The 22,481-nt window shown below is 32.6% G+C and overlaps 1 protein-coding gene across 1 annotated transcript; it reads left to right on the top strand.

Moving 5' to 3' along the window:
• The first annotated feature begins 1,175 nt into the window (after positions 1-1,175).
• Positions 1,176-1,826, top strand: LOC131033106 (LOB domain-containing protein 12-like). The gene is made up of 2 exons (XM_057964237.1): positions 1,176-1,334; positions 1,485-1,826. Exons 1-2 carry the CDS (start codon positions 1,176-1,178, stop codon positions 1,824-1,826), a joined length of 501 nt encoding a protein of 166 aa, XP_057820220.1.
• Positions 1,827-22,481: the final 20,655 nt, after the last annotated feature.

Here is a 22,481-nt window from a genome sequence, read left to right as displayed (position 1 = left end):
TTCATGTATAAACCGAATACATCAAAACATAGGAGAACACATACAACAAATGAAATTCAAAAATATTTTTTTATGATGTAATTCAAGAAAATAATTTATGCTTACATTTGTCATATCTAATCATACATTCACTTTATTGTAAGTGAATCACCTAACAATTATTTTAGAATTTGTATGTACATATTGAAGAACTTTCAATGTTATTCTATTTTTAAATATTGCCAACTTGATAAAAAACACTTCCATTCAAAGGATATCAATAATAAAGAAAGTACCGTTAATGATTTTCATTGGAGACTATAATACCTGTACGTTGCTCCGCCACAACGTTTTCTACAAGTGTGAAGGTAACATAGTTTATTTTATTAGAGCTCACAAGGCAGAAGTCAAAGATCGTTAGAGGTGAAGCTTGTAGGCACACAAAAATTTCGTAGGTGCAAAATTAGATCCAAAAGGATGGATCTGACTAAGAATAAATTAAAGATACTATTTTTATTATAATCTACATACATGACAAGTTAGGGTATCTCCAAGTTTTTGGGAGATGCATATATGTCACTATTTTGATCAATTGACACACATTGTTTGATCACAATTATTAAACAATTTCTATCTTCTTTTATAACTATTAATAATTTGACTATAAGTTTTTCCTCATGTGATCCCCTCCACCCTACAACTCATTAAATCTAAATTAATATTTATGTACTTTAATTTATTAATTTATCTAAACTCTTCTCATACTTATATTCTTTCATAATACACTAAATCTTCATAATTGTTTGAATTGTATAAATATTAATTACTAAAATATTATTTAATTATCCTTTGTATTTATCTTTTCCATCTTTATTGATTGAGATATTATTTACTACACTTTTAATTAACAGTATACAGAACTTTATTCATTTGATATTCAATATTCGTACACATATATGACACATGATCTCAGATTTCCCAGATTTTGTCGTATAACCAACCATACGGGTGAAAGACCGCATATAATCACATGGTGATAAAGAAGATAATGTCCCATTTACACCCGTAATACATCCAAGTATTTTAGGTATCTATTACTCAACTCTTTCTCCCAAATCCATCTCATCTATAAATTCTTGAATTCGACTCTGATCTTCTCGCTAGACCCAATTCAGCTACACCAGAAATCAGAAGGGATGTCTCGTATTGTTTATCCGTGCGCTGCTTGCAAGATTCGACGAAGAAAATGTGGAGATAAATGCCTGCTCGCTCCTTATTTCCCACCAAACGATCCACACAAATTCTTTGTAGTACACAAATTATTTGGTGCAAGGAACATTGCCAAAATCCTTCGGGTATGTATCAAATATTTTTCAGAATTTTTGCCACACAATCGAAACAATTTGATTGATTTAACTCTGCATGCTTATTCTAAATAAAATTTTTGATCGACTTTGTTTCAACTCAACACGGATTTTATTTCGACATCATTCCTTTTGTTACAGGATATTCCGGCAGAGAGGAGATCAGATGCTGTGACAAGCCTGGTATACGAAGCGAGTGCGAGAGCGAACGATCCAATCTACGGTTGCACTGGCGCCATTTGTCGACTGCAGAAGCAAGTATCACATCTCCAATCACAACTGGCAACCGTTCAAGCAGAGCTTCTCAGCACACAGCCTAATCCTTCGTATCTCCGCACCGGATTTTGTAACTCGGTTGATGAAGAAAATAGATTGGGTGCCGTACATCAAAACGATCCATATAGTGAAAATTCAACAACAGTGGATAACCTGAGAGTTTTGCAAGACGATGAGGATCCGTTTGGGTTATGGGCGCCACTGTAAATTCGTTGTATATCCCAGTTTATATAGCTTACCAATCATTCTTGAATCTGGGGTCATATTTTTAGTCATATTCATAGGCCTCTTGAACATCGTCTCTGGTTCTGCCACACAATTAGGAGTCGTCCATGCAATAAAATTGTGGTGAATATGTTTAGGTTTTTATTCTACAAACTGAATCACGATCTGCCTCAATAGGCTCCACCAATGTCATCTGCTTGTTAAAAAAATCATTAAAATTGTTTTCAGATTTTCAGAATAATATATATTTAATTTTTAATATTGTAGAATTTTTTTTAATGAAATATTAAGAAATTTTATGATGCAAATTATTTTCTAGTTCCAGTAAAAATGATGAAGAAAATAGAGTCTTGAAATAATGAGTGAGAGGATTGTATTCTATATATATGTTGTAGGTTCATCATTTGTTTATGATTTCAACAAAATCTTTTTTAGTCTCAATATAAATGGTGAATATTCTTGGTTATTGTTTTGTGGAGCTGTTTTGTCTTTGTTTATGTGGGCTGGTTCGCGTCTGTTTTTCTGTTGGGTCTTGGATGACAGTTTTTGGCTCTTTTTTGATGACTTTGGATTTCTGGTCTTGTAAAACCAATTTTCCCCTTTAATCAAAACATAAATGGTGAAGTACCTAGCAAAAAATAAAAAAAATAAAATGGTAGAGAAAATATTACCTTGGGATAATAAAAAGAAGATTCATTAGTAAATTAAAATGGTAATAGATATCATGTTCACTGTTATATTTATTATTTTAAAGTATTGTTTTTTGTATTTGTCATACTGCAATTTTTTTTTCTTTTAATGCATTAAACATATTTTTTTAATCATATAAAAGAGATATCATATTTTAAAAATATAATAATGCATTCACTTTTATTATATAATGCTAGATAACATCCTCAAGATCAACCTTTATTGTTTGTTTGTATATGTAATTCACTTTGATCTTTATTTTTTTTTAAAGTCTATATTTTTTAATTAGTATTAATAAAATTTGATTAAATAAAAGCAAGCTAGGCCCATACCATTACATATCCACAAAAATGTGCCACTTAGGGTTCGTGAGAAATAAATACTTCGCTAAAGACAAAACACCAAAAAATAATAAGGAACCACCAAGCACTAGACCAAGACTAGGGATGGAACCAACAAACAAAAACCAAAATTAAACCAGCCAAATACAAAAGACATGAAAAGAGATGGTCTACAAGGAGTAGATTTTTTGTTTGAGCCCTTAGCAAAGTTCAAAAAATGAAATCTGAACTATCTTTAATCATAAAGGTAGCGCCTCCATTGAAGCAAAGCAGGATAGAGCATGTCTCTTTCGCTTAGCTTTCATGTGGTCGATTCCTCCTGTATAGACTATAAGGAATCCAAATTATTTGAGACTATCTTTTACCTTCTCTTGGACATCTCAATTTTTTCTCTTAAGGATCTCCTTCCTGGCTTTCCTTCAACTCCATTACAATCTTGTTTTTATCTCTTTGAGACACCTTCTCACTAAGGTCTTTCAACATTCTTTGAAAATTTATCCCAATTCTCTAATTTACCATCCATATTGTTCATAGCTTCCCAAACTTGTACTTCTCCATATCCCATTTATCCTCCATAGAATCAGCCTTAGCCATAGCCTCAAGTTTGTTAATATTCTCGATAACCACATTGAACTATGAGAAAATTCATTTAATCACCATGTCCTAATGTTCAACACTTTCCTCAAGTTTTAATACCTTCAAATCCAAGTTAAGAGTGGCAATCTTAGTGTCAGGAATCTCTTGACCAATCCGATTCCATTTCAAGGTGTAAAATTGTGTACCTATTTACTATTTCTTAGTAGCAAGAGACTACTCCCAAAACTTGATCATATTAATAACTTTGGAATGTAATGATACTTCAAAATGTAAAAAAAAAATGCTTGAAATATGTGCAATCTTGACATGTAGATTTCAACAAATAATTATGATATCCCTTTTATTATTTTTTTCTGACTTCTCAATATTGAATTAATACTAAAACAATGATAAAAATTAAACTTTTCCTTTGATCCCAACATACCACATCTCATGAAACAATTGAATGATTCAAAACCAAACCAAGAACTTGTAGAGCATTCAACTTTAACGTGCATATTCATGCACTTTTGTAAATTTGTGAGGAATTTCATGAAAACCTTGCTCTGTGTATCGCCTACACTTTTGATGTATTTATTTTGTAATGGTTTTATATGAACTTTGTAAATGAATGTGAGTACCTTCATAAAGGTCTCCCAAGCAACATAAGATTCAATGTTCCTCCTTAGAGTAGTAGCATGATAAGTCAAAAGAAAACTTCATCGATGAAAGAAAGCCCTTGAAACAACACAACAATTATACTTCGATGCTTTCTCATGTTGGTATACTTATACTTTGATACTTTCTCATGTTGGTCTACCTATCAACATAATAGGATGAACTACAAAGGTTTTGAATATTTTTAATAAGATGCAACCTAAGGTGTTAGAGGTATCAGTAATGAAGTTTTAAATGCTATGATGTTGTTATAATTATTTCATATCATTATTTGGTGGTATTCTTATAAAATTTCGATTTATAAATATGTTGTAAATCTATTTAAATTATTGAATAGCACATTGAGTTGCTTTACACTTTGGATTTTTATCATGTAAGAGATTTTCCATATAAATCTATTTTGTGATATATTGTTTCATCCCCAAATTTGGAATGGGATTTTTGCTAAAGTCTTAAGCATCACATTTTTGGTAGTTTTAGATCATGATTTCCTAATTACATTTTAATGTTTTCATGCATCGCTTTTCCTATTTAAAAGCAATTACAAAGGTCAATTATAATAGAGAGAAACAGTTAGGTGACGCATGAAACAGGTGTAAAGTATAGAAAGCAAATGATATTCTAATTTCAGGTCTTTTCCTGGAATATACTACTCTCCAACTCATTTTGACAGTGTATTTCATCGCATGACAATATAATGAGAGTGAAAGAGACGTATGTCTGTGTTCAGCTATACCACAAAACTGCATAGCAGTACATTTCAAGTTTCGCAGTCAAGGAATATGTCCCCAGTAAATAACTTTCTAACAATGGGATGTGATGTCCAATCCTTAGATATTATTTTTTCCGTTTAAAAGCATGCCTAGTACACATTAGCAGTCAAGCAATATGTCCCCCAGGAAATAGATTTCTTAAAAAAGCACATGATTTGCAATTCTTAGAAATTATTTTTGTTTGAAAAGATCTTTTTGTAGTACCAATCCACTTTCTCTCGTGTTTCACATATTTGGATTGAAAGATTAAATTTAGATCCTTTTTAATGTTTTGGATTGGAATAGTTTACTTTTAGGAACAAATCATCTTTTCTTTATCCGCGAGGTTTACATTTGTTTCAAAGTTTTGCATTACAAAGATCTCTTTTTACTATAGTTATTTTTTTTCTTGACAAGTTTACATGATTTAAGTTTGTTTCAAAGTTTTGGGTTGCATTTTAGTTGTATTCTTATTACTGACTCCTATGTAAGGAGCTAATGAGAGACTCTTAAGGCTTATAAAACACTTATATTGAGCTAATGTCAAATAAACTTATGCTTTACACCAGGTCACATGAGTATTTGCTACCTTCTTTAAGGTAATGGTGTTATGGCTTTAATTGATTCTTATTCATATATTATTGTGCTTTCTATCAAGTTGATTGTCTATATCATTGGGGATTGAAAAAAGTTTTCCTAACGATTATATGAAGGTTGATTTTCTTTATGGTAAAAGTTATTTGAAATATTAGGAAAGGTGTCAGAACCTTTTTTGTAATGTTGAATGTATCGAGAATGTAATTTTAAAATTGTTAAATATTAAGGTTCAATTTTGGACTATAGATTTTAGTTTTCAACAAAATTATAAAAATGAGTTGTTTGACATCATTTCCAGTGATGTTTGCTAATGTAGATCTTTTCGAGCTCTATAATTCTAAAAATAGTCCAAACAACCTCTTGGATTAAAATTTATGGCATCATAAGTTTGACCTATTGTACTTAAAATGTAGAAACAAATAAGACATATAAATGAGTTGTAAGAGCGAGTAACATTTATTGACCAACTTATGATACATGTTTTGATGTGTTGTAAGTCCTCTTCTAATAAAAGTAATGAAGCCAAAATTGAACACCAAACTTGGTGAATGGTTTACAATACACTTATGATAGATGGAAGGAAAATATCACTGTTAGCTTGTGAACACATCTTGTGATTTGTGTGTTAGGTTTCTAACTAGTTACTTAGGTGCTACATTTTTTGAGATCTTTTAACTCATGTATTATTTTTTGAAGGTGTTGTGTACCGTGTTTCCTATTTATAAAGTGTTACAAGTATTGACAGTGAGTTTGTAGATACTATTATGTTGCCAAAATTAATCTATATCTCTAGTTAGTGGTATTACTCTAAAAGTTTGATTTACAATCATAATTTTATTATATTTAAATTAACAAATAGCACATTACATTAATTTCAAGTGTGGAGTTTTATCATGAAAGGGATTTCCTCATAAAATAATAGAGTTTGATATATTTTTATATTATTTTATATGTGTTTTTCCTATCTATAATTATAAAGATTAAAATCTATATAATTCTCAACTTTGATATTAGTTTAGATTACATTAATGAATACCCTACTTCCCTTCGTTTAATATCCATTTTACAAGCAATAGGGTCTCTCAAACACTATTTCTACTTTTGTCACAAAGCTTATAATGTTTGGACCTATATTTATTAATTTTTGAATCCTTTCAAACTAGAACTTTTTCCATGGAATATGTTTCATTTAGGGGATGGATGATACATCTCTAAAAAATTCAACCAAAAATTATATGCTATCAAGGTGAATATTTATTCAACATATGGTACAAAAAAGAAATTGATAATTTAATTTTTCAATTGTTTTATTGATACTCATGTTTCATTTTATACTAAAGCAATGAGTTGTTTGAATTCTTTATGGCAACTTTAGGTGCAAGCTAACAATGTTACACTTGAGGTAGCCCATTTATAGATGGTCCTTGATCACAGGGGAAATGCCCTTCTATGTGCTTTTAGAGTTCCTCCATCTCCCTCTTTCTAGGGATCACCCACCTTTAAATGGGCATTATCATGGATGTAGCCTCTTTATTCATAATAACAATGGGACTCACTCCCAAGCTTTCCCACTTACTATTAGAAGGGGTCAAAGTCAACAGGGCTAGTTATTCGTTGCTCTTGGGTGCTCCACATTTTCCCCGCCTATGGGAAGAAATTGTGTCGCATGTTGGTGGCACTTCTAGCTAGTTTTATTCCAATAAGTTCCCCCACTTACGTTGCGCAATTATTTCTACTCATGCTGCTAAAGAAAAAATAAAGATAATGATGGGTGCAAACCTCTTGTGGGCACTTTGGACCCCATTAATGAATTGGGTAAGTTGGATTATTAGATCCTTTCCTTCCCCTGTGCTACTACTCTCACTCTTTGAACAAATTTGATTGCGTTTTTGTGTTCCGAATTTTAATACCATACGAACTTAAAAAATTTAAACTTCTCCCACTTTTTTGTGAATATGTAATATTATTTTATGAGTAATACTATAAACACTTACTCATCACATACAAATTAATTTATTGTACTATTTTATAAACATTAACATTCAATGCAAATCTACACATTCCCTTTTGAACATATATATAATCATATCTAATTTCCTTATATAACATAAAAAATTACCTATACCATACACATATTTAACATAATATATATAAAAATATTTTACTACATTTTTTTCTAACTCTACACAAGTCTTAAATAAAAAATAGTTTGTTTTTTCACACGTGTAAATTATAGTTAATTGGAGAAAAATGCGCAACTTTAGAAAAGTGCTTCTAATGAGCAGATGTGCCTACGCACTTGAAAGGAAATTAGCTAATTTACAGTGTACACGGGCCTACCTTGTCTTCAACAGAAATTAGCTAATTTACACTGTACATGGGCCTACATTGTCTTCAAATGGAGGGGTTCGCGTAGTTTCGACGAGGTTACAACTTTATGTTGATGCATACTTTAATACATCGTCTGAATAAAGAGATTCCTGGTGCAGCCAACTTTGGAAAGCATCGGCGAACAATTTTATTTTTAACATCATAGATGATTACATCGCCTAAAAGCTTAATATTAAATGTTTTTGAAGACCTAATAGTCTAGTAAAAGTGGTGCAGATTAGATGGCTAAGGTTTAAATGGTGGAAAGAAAATGTTATATGTTAGGAGCAATTAGGAATTGAGCGCATTACTTTCATACAAACTAACTTGATTAATTTAGGAATTTAGGTATTTGTTACAAGATCTTATTTAGCTACATGCAATAATATTGTGGTATATTGTTTTTAAACGTTTCAATGTATCAAAATTTGGAAACACGATTAAATAAACTTTGAGAGTTCAACCGAATATATGACAGAGGCTTACAATAAATTTTTCACTATTGAGCACAAGGATGAACTATAATAATTAGTTATCTTTATAAAATATGATTAAATCTTGAAAATATTGTGCATGCAAGCACTTGAACATTTAGTGTCACATCAAAACTACACCTTTAATAGTAACCTAGTTATGTATCTAATACTTATTAAAATGATCAAATAGTTAAGAATTATCAAACTTGACAACAACAGTCACGAGGAACCAAAATAGTGTCAAGATCTTATTGGTGGTTTAAGAAATTAATCATGACCAATAAAATGTTGTCATGTCACCTATCACAAATCAACATTTAGTGGTGCATTGAGCAATAATATAATCCAATAAATGAATAAGAGATCAAAAAGTACTAGAAAAAGACTCAATGCAAAAAATCAAGCCTTTGATTTATACCCAATTTCACCTCTATTAAAACCAAAGATGTACTTGCATCCAAATTGAAATATCTTAAAGAAAGCCTCTCAAATACCTCTCTAGTTCCATAAGGTAAATGTGCATATGCTCAAGGTTAGGATGTATAATGGTAGTTATGTTGTTTTCTAACTCAAGCAACATAATTTTGTATTTAAGGATTGTATGTTAAACAAGATGAATTTGATCTTGGATTTATAGATTTATCCTAGGATGGATGTAGGCAAGGGCTTGAATATTGGATTATGAGTTAACTCTTATTGATGGTGGAGTGCATTTGGAGAGGTTACAACCATTGCCTACTTATCTCATGTTGATTGATGAGTTGAATCAATTCATTATTTTGGTAACTAAATTAATATAGTTAAATTTTTAATTTCATTTTTGGTTGATTTATCATTAATTTGTAGAATTATTTATTGATAATGTATTTATCATTAAAAGATGACCACATGCATCATTAGATTTTATTGCATTTTGAATACTATTTTTTCTACACTTCTTGATCAATGTTCTTGATTTGTATAAGCTAGATTTTATTACCATGGATTGAGTGTTCCTTCCATTTTATTTACTTCTTTTTATTAGCAATTTTTATTAATTGTGTTGAATTTATGGCAAGCTTACATGTCTATTCTTGTAGGTACAATGGTAGATGAAAAGAACAAACAAAATGAGTTTGTTTTCTTATATTTTGTATAAAATCTCCTATTATATATGTCATAGATAATTACAAGTACTCCAGCAAATGTAATTTTCAGAATATATTTAGAAACATATATTTGTTAACTTGTTCAAATTGACAATTTTTTTTAATATATTTGTTAACTTTTCAAATTGACATGTTCTTTTTATGTCATAGCATAATAATAAATGAACTAGTACATTTATTAAAAAAGGTGGTATAATAATGACAACAAATACTTTGAAAATATGTTAGGGTTTTGTTTATCTCTGTCTACATACCACCAAATCATACATTTAAAACATAATTAACACCTAATCATATTTAAACACCTTAGATTCTATCATATATCCGAGCATGTGCATGATCAAATTTTCGGCATCACATGCTGATAAAGAAGAAAATGCTGTATTTACACCCATGATGGATCTGTATAATTTGCATATTTGTTACTCAACTCTTTCTCCCAAATTGATCTCATCTATATATTCTTTAACTCTACTCCGACCTCATCTAGCACACTGCTCAAATCACAAAATAAGAAGGGCTACAACCCTAGGGAAGACTCACTGTCTTACAAATACAATTGGATTGCATCCATGAAATAATGAAATAGCATCTTCACATGCCTGGTTACAGTTCCCTTCAAGCACATAAACTCAAAATTTCTCTTTCACACTTCTCCTCTATGACTAAAAGATCAAATCAATGTTCATGCATGCAAATACATCTCACAAATGAATATTACATATATTTATACTAATCATCAACCTATATTTCAAGGTTGGCCTAACCCTCAACACAAATTGAAAAATAATAACCTCACACACTACAACAATATATATGGACCAAAAAAATGTTAGCTAAGACATAGTGTGGACCTAAACCAACAACTCGCACAACAAATACTTCCCTTAATTACACCTCGAACATACACAACATGTTGTAATCATCATGAATGTCACATAACACAAAAGACACTACCGGATCAAGAAAATGATCAATAGCGAACACAATGATCAATGCAGACTATCAACATGGATAGAACACAATCTAGAAACATCCACAAGAAATGTGAATCACCACAACAACAAGCGCAACATCAGCACTTACTAGAATCTCCATCATCAATATACTGAACCTCAAGAATACACACTAAACTAATTTCCAAACTAAAATATTCACTTGCGTAATTCCAAATCATGAACCATTTGAATTGAGGACACATACAAACATCCTAAACACTCTACCAAATCCACAAACCAAGATATTGCAATTCTGAAGCAATGTGGAGCACAATCTAGAATATTGAATAACATGAACAACTGAAAACCAACCTTAATACCAGATCTCATAACTCGATTAGAACATCATGTGGACAACTAAAAATTTAGCTGAATCAACTAAAGATAAGTATCTCAAACCCATTAAACCTCAATAGCTCATCTACAACACATTGACCAAAACCAACTCATTTAATTTGACTACAACACTAGAATACATAGAATAATATGTTGACATCAATGACAACACATCATTCCAGCAAACTTATCGGCAATATCCAACAATCTCACCCTTTGGCATTGATGCCAACATATGAATGTAAAAAATAGTCAATGCAAAGAAATAAATCAACAACCAACAATCTCCCCATAAATCACAATAATCTTGCCCTGAGATTAACATAGGATATAGCAGTTTTTCACATGCTTCTCTCCCCTTTGGACATCAATGTAAAAGGTACATACAAATCATCATCCTCTCACCCTATAAGATAGTCTCTCCTCCTTAGATAAACACACAAAATGAAAACTTGAACAACACACTAACTACTCCCCCTGAGTAGCAACCTCACTCATCAATCCAGATAACTAGATATCTCTATGAAGTCCATTAGATTGATGCAAATCCGTACATATTAGTTCTCATTAGGAGGGGAAATAAGCCCTATCTTCTCCCTGAGATACTTAAAAGTATCTTTAGGCAAAGGTTACGTTAAACTTGATGGACTTCCTTTTTAGATACATACTCCAATTTGACTTCCTTTTCATTCACCTTCTCTCTCAAGAAATGAAACTTGATTGATATATACTTGGTCTTTGAATGCAACATCAAATTCTTAGAGATGCTAATGTTCCTTGAGTTATCATAGTATATAGCAGTAGGCACATTAAAAGTAACTCCGATATCCTTTAACATCTGCTTGATCCAAATCACCTGAATATAATTGATAGTAGTAGAAATGTATTCATCTTATACAGTAGACCAAGAGATAGCATTATGCTTCTTACTCATCCATGAAAGAAATCTCTTACTCGAGAAAAATGCACCACCACTAGTACTCCTTTTATCATCAACATTGCCTACCCAATTAGCATCAATAAAAGCACTGAAAGTGAAATCATCATCTCTAGGATACCACAAACCAAAATCAACTAACCCTTTTAAATATCTGAAAAATTCTTCTTACAACAACAACATGAGATTCCTTAGGATCAACTTGAAATCTAGCAACAAGACACACAAAATTCATAATATATCATCTAGTATAGGTCAAACTCAACAATCCACCAATCATAGATCTATATCTAGTCTAATTTTCCTTTGGAGAGTCATCATCCTTTGTCAACTTACATTCGATCACCATAGGTGTACCAACAAGCTTTGCATCATCCAAACTAAACTTCTTCAATAATTCCTTCACATACTTAGACTGTGATATACAAATATATTTATCCAACTGTGTAAGTTGCAATCCCGAAAAGAGTTTCATTTCACCAATAATAGACATCTCAAACTCATTCTCCATATCAATAGCAAACTTCTTGCACAAACCATCATTTCCACCAAAAATAATGTCATCAACAAAATCTTCAACAATCAAGATGTTATCATTATCAATCTTGAAGTATAGCTTACTATCAACAATACATTTTTGAATTCATGCATCATCAAATACTTATCCAATATGTCATACTAAGCTCATGGAGCTTGCTTCAATCCATACAATTATTTCTTTAATCTTCAAACCATATCTTTCAGATCTATCAACTGAAAACCATCTAGTTGTTCAATATAGACTTCTTCTTCTAGATCACCATTAAGAAGGGCAGACTTGACATCCATCTGATACACATTGAAATCTTTTAAGGAAGAATAAGCAAGAAATATTCTAACAACGTCAATTCTAGCTACCGGAGCAAAAGTCTTGTCAAAATCAATAGCTTCCATCTGAGAATAATCCTTACAAATAAGTTATGCTTTATTTCTAACAACTTCACCTTTCTCATTCAATTTATTATGAAACACCCATTTAGTTCTGATTATATTTTTATCCTTAGGTATGGGAATAAGAATCAGTGTATTATTCCTCTCAATTTGAGTCAACTCTTCTTCCATAGCTTTAACCCAATTTTTATCTTTACAGGATTCATCAACATCCTTAGGTTCAATCTTAAAAATCAAGAAATACTCTTCAACAATTCTTCTTCTAGTCATCGCACCTTTATTGTTATCACCTATGATCTGATTCACTAAATGATTTAACCTTACATACCTGGGAGTCTTAGGATTTTTATGATTCTCAGACTATTGAACTATTTCTTCATCATTAGCACTTGCACCTTTTTCATTCTCAGGATTATCTGGAGCAAACTGAACTTGATTCTGGGTTTGCACTTACTTTCCTTGCTCTGTACTGACATCCTGATCATTTGAATCATATCCACAAGATCAAATTTTTTTCTCATTTCCTTCATCAACCTTCACATTAGTACTTTAAACTATTTTCCTCAATCTCTTGTTATAACATCGATAGGCCTTACTCTTAGTAGAGTAACCAAGAAATATTCCTTCATCACTTCTAGCATCAAGCTTCGCTAGATCTTCATCTCTTCTAATATAGCATTTACTACCAAAAATTATGAAATATCTAACTGTAGGTACATGACCAAACCATAACTCATAAGGAGTCTTACTGGCATCACCTTTGATATGCACCCAGTTAAAGGTATATATTTCAATACTCACAACTTATCTCCAATAAATATGTGGAGCATTTCCTTCAATCATCATGCTTCTATCAGCTTCCTGGATTGTCCTATTCTTTCTTTCCACAACACCATTCTACTAAGGGGCATGTAGAGCATATAAATATCTATTCATCCCACTCTCTTCACAAAAATAATTGAGCTCACCAAAGGAAAATTCACCACCTCTATCAAATCTCATAAACTTCAACTTGTGACCAATCTCAATCTCAACCATGGCTTTGAAAATGTTGAACTTCTCTAATTCTTCAAACTTCTCCCTTAAAAGAGTAACCCACATCATCCTTGAATAGTCATGAATCAGCAACATGAAATACCTATCACCTTGCAAGCTTCTCACTCTAGAAGGACCACACAAGTTAGTATGCACAAGATCCAATATTCCATTAGAAGTATACTATTTTCTTTTGAAAGAAACTCTTTCCTTCTTTCCTTACATACCGGATTAGAAGGCTTTGAAATCTTTGGAATATCTCTTACAGCTTGAGTAGCACTTATCTTAACCATGCAGTCAGAATTTACATGACACATCCTTCTATGACATTACCAACTTTCATCAACTTGAGGAATCAAACAACTTTTACCACGAACATTCAAGTGAAAGGATATTACCTTTAGTCTTTGTACCTGATGCAATCTCAATTCTGGAGCCAGTCAAGATCTTGTGATTTCCATTCTTGAATTGCAAACTATAACCCTTATCAACCATCTATCCAACACTCAACAGATTATTCTTTAAACCTTTAATATATAAGACATCATCAGTTCTATTCTTACTATCAAGAGAAATAGAACCTCTACCATGGATTATACTGGCTTTGTCATCAACAAAACTTACTACACCACCATCATACTTTTCCATACTCACAAACTTACTCTTATCACCTATCATGTGGTGAGAGAAACCACTGTCAATAACCCATTAATCTTCCTCTTCAACTTTAGTAGCTAAAGCTTTCTCTTCAACAATGCAGCTAGCAGAATCGACAGTCACCAGATCATCTTCCTTAATATAAATGAATGCCCATTCATCTCCTGAATTTCCTTTCTTATATTCATCATCTGTCACACCTTCATCAACAACAAAATAACACTTCTTCTGATATTTAGGCTTATATGGCTTCAATGGCTTCTTGGAAACTCTTTCGAGATACCTTGAGGCCAAATGTCCTATCATATTGTGTGAAAAACATTTAAGAGGCAACTTTCCTTCATACTTATCAACACCTTTAAGCAATCTTTTGGCAATCAAGGCTTTAAGCTCTTCAAGCTCTATGATTTTTTCTTCAAGATCTCTCATCTCCTTCTCATATCAGGATACCCTTGTAGAACTTTCTTCGAGAACATATTTTTGCTTTACAAATACAGTAGCTTTGAATGCAGATTCAAATTTAGGAGGGGCCTCACCAAACTCACTCAACTCAAAGCCATCAAGCTTACCAATAAACATGTCTCTAGTCACATCTGTCACAATGTGGGTCTCTTCAATAACAATAGCCTTGTGCTTGTAAGCAAGAGGCAAGGATATTAGCAACTTAGCAACAATCTCAGATTCTTCCAACACTCCACTAGCACATCTTATGTTCAATACCATCTCATTCACTTTCTACATAAAGGAGGTAATGTTCTCAACTTCACCCATCTTCAGCATTTCATATTTTCCCTTTAAGCTCTACAACATAGCAACTTTCACATGGTTGTCACCTCAAACAAAGTCTCTAGCTTCTTCCAGATCTCATGAGCAGTCTGGAAATCCATCACATTAGTCATCTCAAAATCAGACAAGGCACTCAGAAATTCTTCCTTAGCTCTAATATTGAATTAAGCTTCCTTAATCTCATCCCGAGTGGTAGGACCATTTGGAGGAGCATTATACACATTCTTAGTTATCTTCCAATAGTCTTTACCGATGTGTCACAAATTGTATTTGATCTGGTTCTTCTAGAGAGTGTAATTTGTTCCATCAAATCTTGGACTATATCTTTTTAAATCAAAGGTTGCCATCATGAATCACCTCAAGCGGTCAAGCTTCTTCTAGAGGATATAGATCTGATACCAATTGTTAGAAACAATGCAACAAACTAAGAGGGGGGTGAATCAGTTTTCTCTCAAACTCAACATAACTCAAACTTAAATTCAAATATGATAATAAATAGTAAAAGAATAAATCAACACCACATCAATAACACAAATAGCACCAAGATTTTTTACATGGAAAAACCCGTTAAGGGAAAAACAATGGTGTGAACCTACCCATAATGAGATAATGCCCTGTTAGGAGTAAATGAAATATTATAATGGGGAATGCACATGCATTCAGACACACTCCCTAGGGCTCACTGCTCAAATCATAAAACAAGAAGGGCTACAACCCCCAGGAAGACTCGCTATCTTAAAAAAATATTTGGATTACATCTAGAGGATCATGAGCTGATGAAATAGCATCTTCACATGCCTAGTTACAGTTTTGATTAAGCAAATAAACTCAAACTCTTCTCTTTCACACTTCTTCACACTTTTCACACCTCTCCTCTACTACTAAAAGATCAAATCAATTTTCACAGACACAGATAAATCTCACAAATGAATATAACATATATTGATACTAATCATCAACCTATATTTCAAGGTCAGCTCAACCGTAAAAAAAATTACAAAAGAATAACCTCACAAGATACAACAATATATGTGGACCAAAAGAATGTTGGCTAAGACATAATTTGGATGTAAATTAACACCGCATGTAAGAAATACTTCCAACAATTATACCTTGAACATCTACAACATGCTACAATCATCATGAATATTGCATAACATGAAGAACACCACCGAATCAATAAAATGATCAATAATGCGCACAATGATCAATGTGGACCATCAACACAGATAGAAAATGATCTAGAAACATCCACAACCACAATATCACCACTTACTATAATCTCCATCATCAATATATGGAACCTCAAGAACGCATGCTGAACTGACTACCAAACTAAAAGATTCACTTGTGGAATTCCAAATCATTAACCATCTGAATTGAGTACACATATGAACATCCCAAACACTTTGCCAAATCTACAAACCAACATATTAAAATTTCAGAGGAATGTGGAGCACAATCTAGAATACCAAATAACACTAACAACTGAAAACCAACCTCAATACCAAATCTCATATTTTGATCAAAACATCATGCACACCACTACAACTTTATCTGAATCAACTAGAGATAAGTATCTCTAAACCCATTAAACTGTAACAACTCATATGCAGCACATTGACCAAACCAACTCATTTAATCTAACAACAACTCTAGAATACACAAAAGAATATGTTGACATCAATGACAACACATCATTCTAGCAAACTTCTTGGCAATATCCAACCATTTAACTATAGTTATGACCTAGATTAATTACATTTCCTTGAGGCATGTTGTTAAACTATTCATACATTTGTTAGATAGTTTAGATAACTTGAAGACAACTAAGAGGGGGAGGAATTAGTTGTCGCAAATTAGCAGAAGCTTTAGCAATTTAAAACAATAGTACTGGAATAACAGTTAATCCAATAAAGTATAAATAATAATCACAGAATAAAATTCATCCACATAACACCAAGATTTGTACCGGAAAACCTTGTAAAGGGAAAAACCACTGTGGAAAGTCTACCCACAGTCATATAATACTTTTGTAGTAAGTATGTGAATTTACAATGAAGGGGCCTGCACTTGCAAGAAGGCCAATAACCTAGAGAACACTGCTCATCACAAAAGGATTGTCATTGATTACATACAAATCCAAACTATAACCCATAGAAGTTTTGAACTCCAAAAGATAGCATCTCCTATGCCTGAGCAAAGTTCTAGTTAGGCTAAATACAAGAGGACTAGATCCTCTTATAAACCTAATTTGATCTCCAATGATCGACCAACTCCTCTGCCAGAATGATATTACATTATTCGCACATTACATTCCTCGACCATGACCTCTTATATTAACCACCATGATCTACCATTAGATCTTGCATCTTATTTATACAGAACCTCGACCATAAACAATTAGGCCCACCACAAAAAAATAAACCAATTACATTATTACAAACCATGTCAGCCTTAGACCAAAAAATTTAATATCCAATATGTAAGACATCCCGAAAATACAATAATAGGTCCTATCCATAAGTTACATCAATGTTGGTCCATAACCTAGAACAACCGGGACCAAGTGTAGGTCCACATGCTTAAGCAATGATCTCCAAATGCCAAGTATCAAACATGATCACCAACAACATCCTAAAACTCCATCAAAAGTTGTACCAACACCAATTATGAAATGCATCAAAGATCTTCAGCAAAAGCTCTATCGGTGAAACCCTCGCCGAAACCAGAGACCAATCTTCTAGGTAAGGAGGATAGCATCCAATCACCAGACCAAAATCAATTGACCAAATATGAGTATAAGCATCATGAACAAGCCAATTCTATCACTAGATTATACCAAAGTCAATTGAATCATGTCGGATCCAAGTTAACCAAAAACTACTCAACCTACTGGGACCAGAAGGGTGTCGGTAAAGCATCCAAACAGCTAGTCTTGATATCAATGACAAAACATCGATGCAACACATAATCAATTCCATTGGATGGCCAACAATATTCCCCTTTGGCATTGATGGCAACACTATATGTGAAAAAAATATAAGTACCAAGAAATGCCAAACAAGTCTCCCCCTATGGAAGACAACCAACAATCTCCTACATGTAGCTTTGAATATCAATAACCCTCCCTCTTTGAATAATATCTCTGTAAAGTTTTGAATTTGTTTTTCGCATCACTATTTGTCCCCTTTTGACAACAATGCTATAAATCTAACAAAAATATCAAAGTGTATGCCTCTGAATCTCAAAGGTGCCTACTCCCCCTAAGTAATAGCATCCCACATCAGTTCCAGAATTAATAGTATATCTAAGATTGCATACCGGACTGATGCCAAACTGCATCAATCAAGTCTCTGTCAGAGGGGCAGAAACCCCCAATCTATCTCCTAGGTACTCAAATGATTCCTTATATAAAGGTTTAGTGAAAGTATCTACAATTTGTTCTTTACAATTCACATAAACTAGTTTGACTTCATTTGTTTCCACCTTCTCCTTTAAAAAGTTGTACTTGATAGATATGTGCTTTGTCTTAGAGTGAAATACTAGATTCTTTGATATATCAATAGCAGTAGATTTATCATAGTGAATAACTACCGGTGCATTACAATCCACCTTTATATCCTTCAACATTTGCTTCATCCACAAAAATTTCGTATAATTATTAGCAACAACAACATACTCATCTTCAGCAATAGATAAAGAAGTATATGACTGTTTCTTGATAATCCATGAAACCAACTTCTTTCCAAGAAAGAAAGCTCCACTGAAAGTACTTTTCTAGTCATCAACATCTCCATCCCAATCCACATCTGTATATACACATAAAACAAATTTATCATCCTTAGGGTACCATAAACCATATTCTAACGTACCTTGCAAGTATCTAAAAAATCCTTTTCACTGCCATCTCATGATTTTCTCTAGGATCACTCTGAAATCTTGAAACAATACAAACAACATTCATAATGTCAAACCTAGTCTGAGTCAAATAAAGTAGACCTCCAATCATAGATTTGTATCTTGTAGGGTTTATCAGTGCAAAAACATATTTCCTTGTCAATTTCTCACTTGTAACCATAGGCGTACTTACCTGTTTAGAATATCCCATACCAAATTTCTTCAATAATTCCTTAGCATACTTAATTTGACAAATAAAAATAACTTTGTCTATCTGAGTAATCTGCAGACCTAAGAAAAATTTCATCACGCCAATCATAGACATCTCAAATTATTTCTTCATATTTTTAGAAAATTCTATGAATAATTTATCTTCACCTCTAAAAATAATATCATCAACAAAAACATCAACAATTAGTATATCATCATTAGTGATTTTATAATATATATTACTATCAGCATTGCCCTTAGTAAAACCAAGCTTTAAAAGATATTTATCCAACCTTGCATACCAAGCTCTAGGTGCTTGTTTCAATCCATATAAAGCTTTCCTTAATCTGTAAACCAAATTAGTATCATCTAATAGTGAAAAACCATCAAGTTTCTCAATATAAACTTCCTCATCAAGATCCCCATTCAAGAATGCTCATTTAACATCCATCTGATAAACCCTATAATATTTGTAAGAAACATATGCAAGAAATAATCTTACAGCTCCAATCCTAGCTACTGGTGCAAAATTTTATGCGTAAACAATTTCTTCCTTTTGAGAATATCCTTTACAAGCCAATCTAGCTTTGTTCCTTATAACTTTACCATCGTCATTCAATTTATTCCTAAAAACCCATTTAGTTCCAATAACATTTTTATTTTTATGCCAGGGAACCAAAGTCCATGTGTTATTTTTCTCAATCTGATCTAATTCTTCTTCCGTAGATTTTAATCAAAATTCATCTTTACGTGCTTCAATTACTATACCGGTTCAACTTGTGAAATTAAGCATACCTCATTAGTTGCCAATCTTCTTCTTGTCATCACTCTATTGTTCTTATCCCCAATGATTTGATCTCTAGAATGATTCAATCTCACATACCTAGGAGTCTTTTGACTCTCTATTCCTCTTCCCTATTCTTCAGTTACTATATATTTCTTTGATGTTGCTAGAGTAACTGGTTCAACTCTCTGTTCTGGTAGTGGTGCTACCGATTCAGATATAATCATTTCCACTGCCGGTTTCTTCTCATAAGTTTTGATTTGACTTTTTCTCAGCTCATCTACTCTAGCATTAGCACTCTCCACTATTCTTTACAATCTCTTGTTATAAAATCTATATACCTTTCTTTCATTAGAATAACCAAGAAATATGCCTTCATCGCTTCAAGGATCAAATTTCCCAATAGTATCATCTCTCGTGATATAACATGTAGTACCCCTTCTCAATCGGACTTATTAGACTGACTTTGTGTGGCAGTTTACTATTCAGTCGACACTTTATTGCTCGTCATTTTGCAGACGTATTTGATATTATTTCATATTTATCTGGATGTTGGATGCATGAGTTATTTTCAGTATTTCAGTATTGGTGATTTCTAGTACTTCATGGATTATTGCTCGTACTGACATCTTACTTTAGCTAGGTGATGTGTCATATATATGTTGCGTGTTTGCTATTGTATTGGATGCAAGGGGACGATTTTCCTTCACTCGTTTCGATGAGACAGGGAACGTCGCGATTCTCCTTCATCGGTGTGTGTGCCATGTATTCTATATTTATATGCATGTATGTGTGCTTCGGTGATGTAGGATATTGCAGGTACAAGTACCGGGTAGGTACGGGGTATCGTCTCCACCTGGCTTCATAGGTCTGAGCGTGCCTTATATGTCCGATGGGAGTGGAGGAGATAGCTTTTGACCCTAGTCCTTACCTCAGTCTTTATTTTGTGAGTGCCGTCAGTCGGTCGTTCATCCCGTTTGTTCGAATTTCGAGTCTTTTTGCTTTTCCTCGATTTGCGTGCCATAGTGGTTCGGTTATTTATTTAAAGTATAAGTTGTCATTATTTGTTGGCTTGAGCGATTTATTCCTTATTATGCCTTATGTCTTGAATCAAGCTTAATTGATTAGTTTATTAGATTTTAACTTTTAGTTGCTTATTTTGGCAAGTAATCGTGTTTAGATCCAACAGAAGAAGTAGAATAAATTAGTTAATTGCTTTTAATATATGCAAATAAAGCTAACTCATTGTTTTCCTATTTAGTAGAAAAGTTGATTTAATTGCTATTTATGAAAAATGTAATTTTCAAAAAAGAGGGAATTTTCATTTATTTGTTTTGAGGAATATGAAAAAGAAAAAGAAAAGAAAAGAAAGTCAATTGTGGGATTTTAATGTTTTTTTTAAATAGAAATATTGCAACCTAGAAAATTAGGTTAAAGAGATTGTCTTACTAATTTACCTTGGAGGAGATTTTGGGGGTTATGCTTATTTTGGAGGAGGAGAAAGAAATTCTGGAAAAATTGCTTGAAGGGTGGATTTGGGTTTTGAACTAGCTGGGATTCCTGCTGAAGCATACCATTCCTGCTTGGAAATCATAGAGGTTGGTTGAATCCTTGTTTATTTCAACAAAAAAATCCTTGCTTCCTTTCCATTTTCTGTTATTTGTTTAAAAGCTTGATTTATGAATTTTGGGTGTTGAGTGTTTGTTTGTCATGGGTTTGTGGAAGAAGGATTCTATCAATTTGTTATCAAAATTCCAAACTGAAGCTTTCTCCATGTAGTTTCTTAACTTAATTTGTGTTGTTTCATCTTTGTTTGTGCAAGAAATTTCTTGGTTTATTTTGCTGTTTGTAATTGGAAATATTGTTGGGTTTTAGTAGTGTTATGCTGGCAAAATTTTGCCAAACATTCATAAAATACCTCTCCCTGGTAATTTCCAGTTTAAAATGATGGTTATGAGTTAATTTTTCTCTTGTTCATGCTTGTTGGGAGCCAAGAAATTCAATTGGAGGTTAGAGATTAATTCTATTCCCTTTTAATTTGAATTTTAGAGTGAACTGGGCTGATTTGGATGAAATTTTATTGCCCCTGTTTTGTCTCAGAAGATTTTTATTTGCTGGTAAAATTGGCATTACCAGTGATTTTTATAATTTATCTTTTGTTTGTATGCTTGATAAAATATGGTGTGGCTGGGAAATTAATTGTTAATTTTGTTCTAACAGAGATTTCCACCTCTGTCTCTGTTAATAACTCCTTTCATTTTGTCTCAGACATTTTTGTTTAAAAACGAAATTTAAATTATTATTAAAACAAAAAAAAAATTGAAAACAAAAAATTAAATTTGTTGGTGTTTGGGATTGGGGGCGGTGGCGGGGAGCTGGGCTCAACCCAGCCCACGCAACTCCCCTCTCCCTGCAGCCTCGCTGCTTTCCTCAAGA

This window comes from Cryptomeria japonica, chromosome 3 (assembly GCF_030272615.1).
Source record: "Cryptomeria japonica chromosome 3, Sugi_1.0, whole genome shotgun sequence".
Classification (NCBI taxonomy): Eukaryota; Viridiplantae; Streptophyta; class Pinopsida; order Cupressales; family Cupressaceae; genus Cryptomeria; species Cryptomeria japonica.
The sequence above is the reverse complement of the archived record's forward strand: the minus strand, read 5'-3'. Positions and strand labels throughout refer to the sequence as shown.

Coding starts and splice junctions, on each gene's coding strand:
- LOC131033106 (XM_057964237.1), top strand. CDS start 1,176: ATGTCTCGTATTGTTTATCCGTGCGCTGCTTGCAAGATTCGACGAAGA. Junction 1,335..1,484: donor ACATTGCCAAAATCCTTCGG/GTATGTATCAAA, acceptor CTTTTGTTACAG/GATATTCCGGCAGAGAGGAG.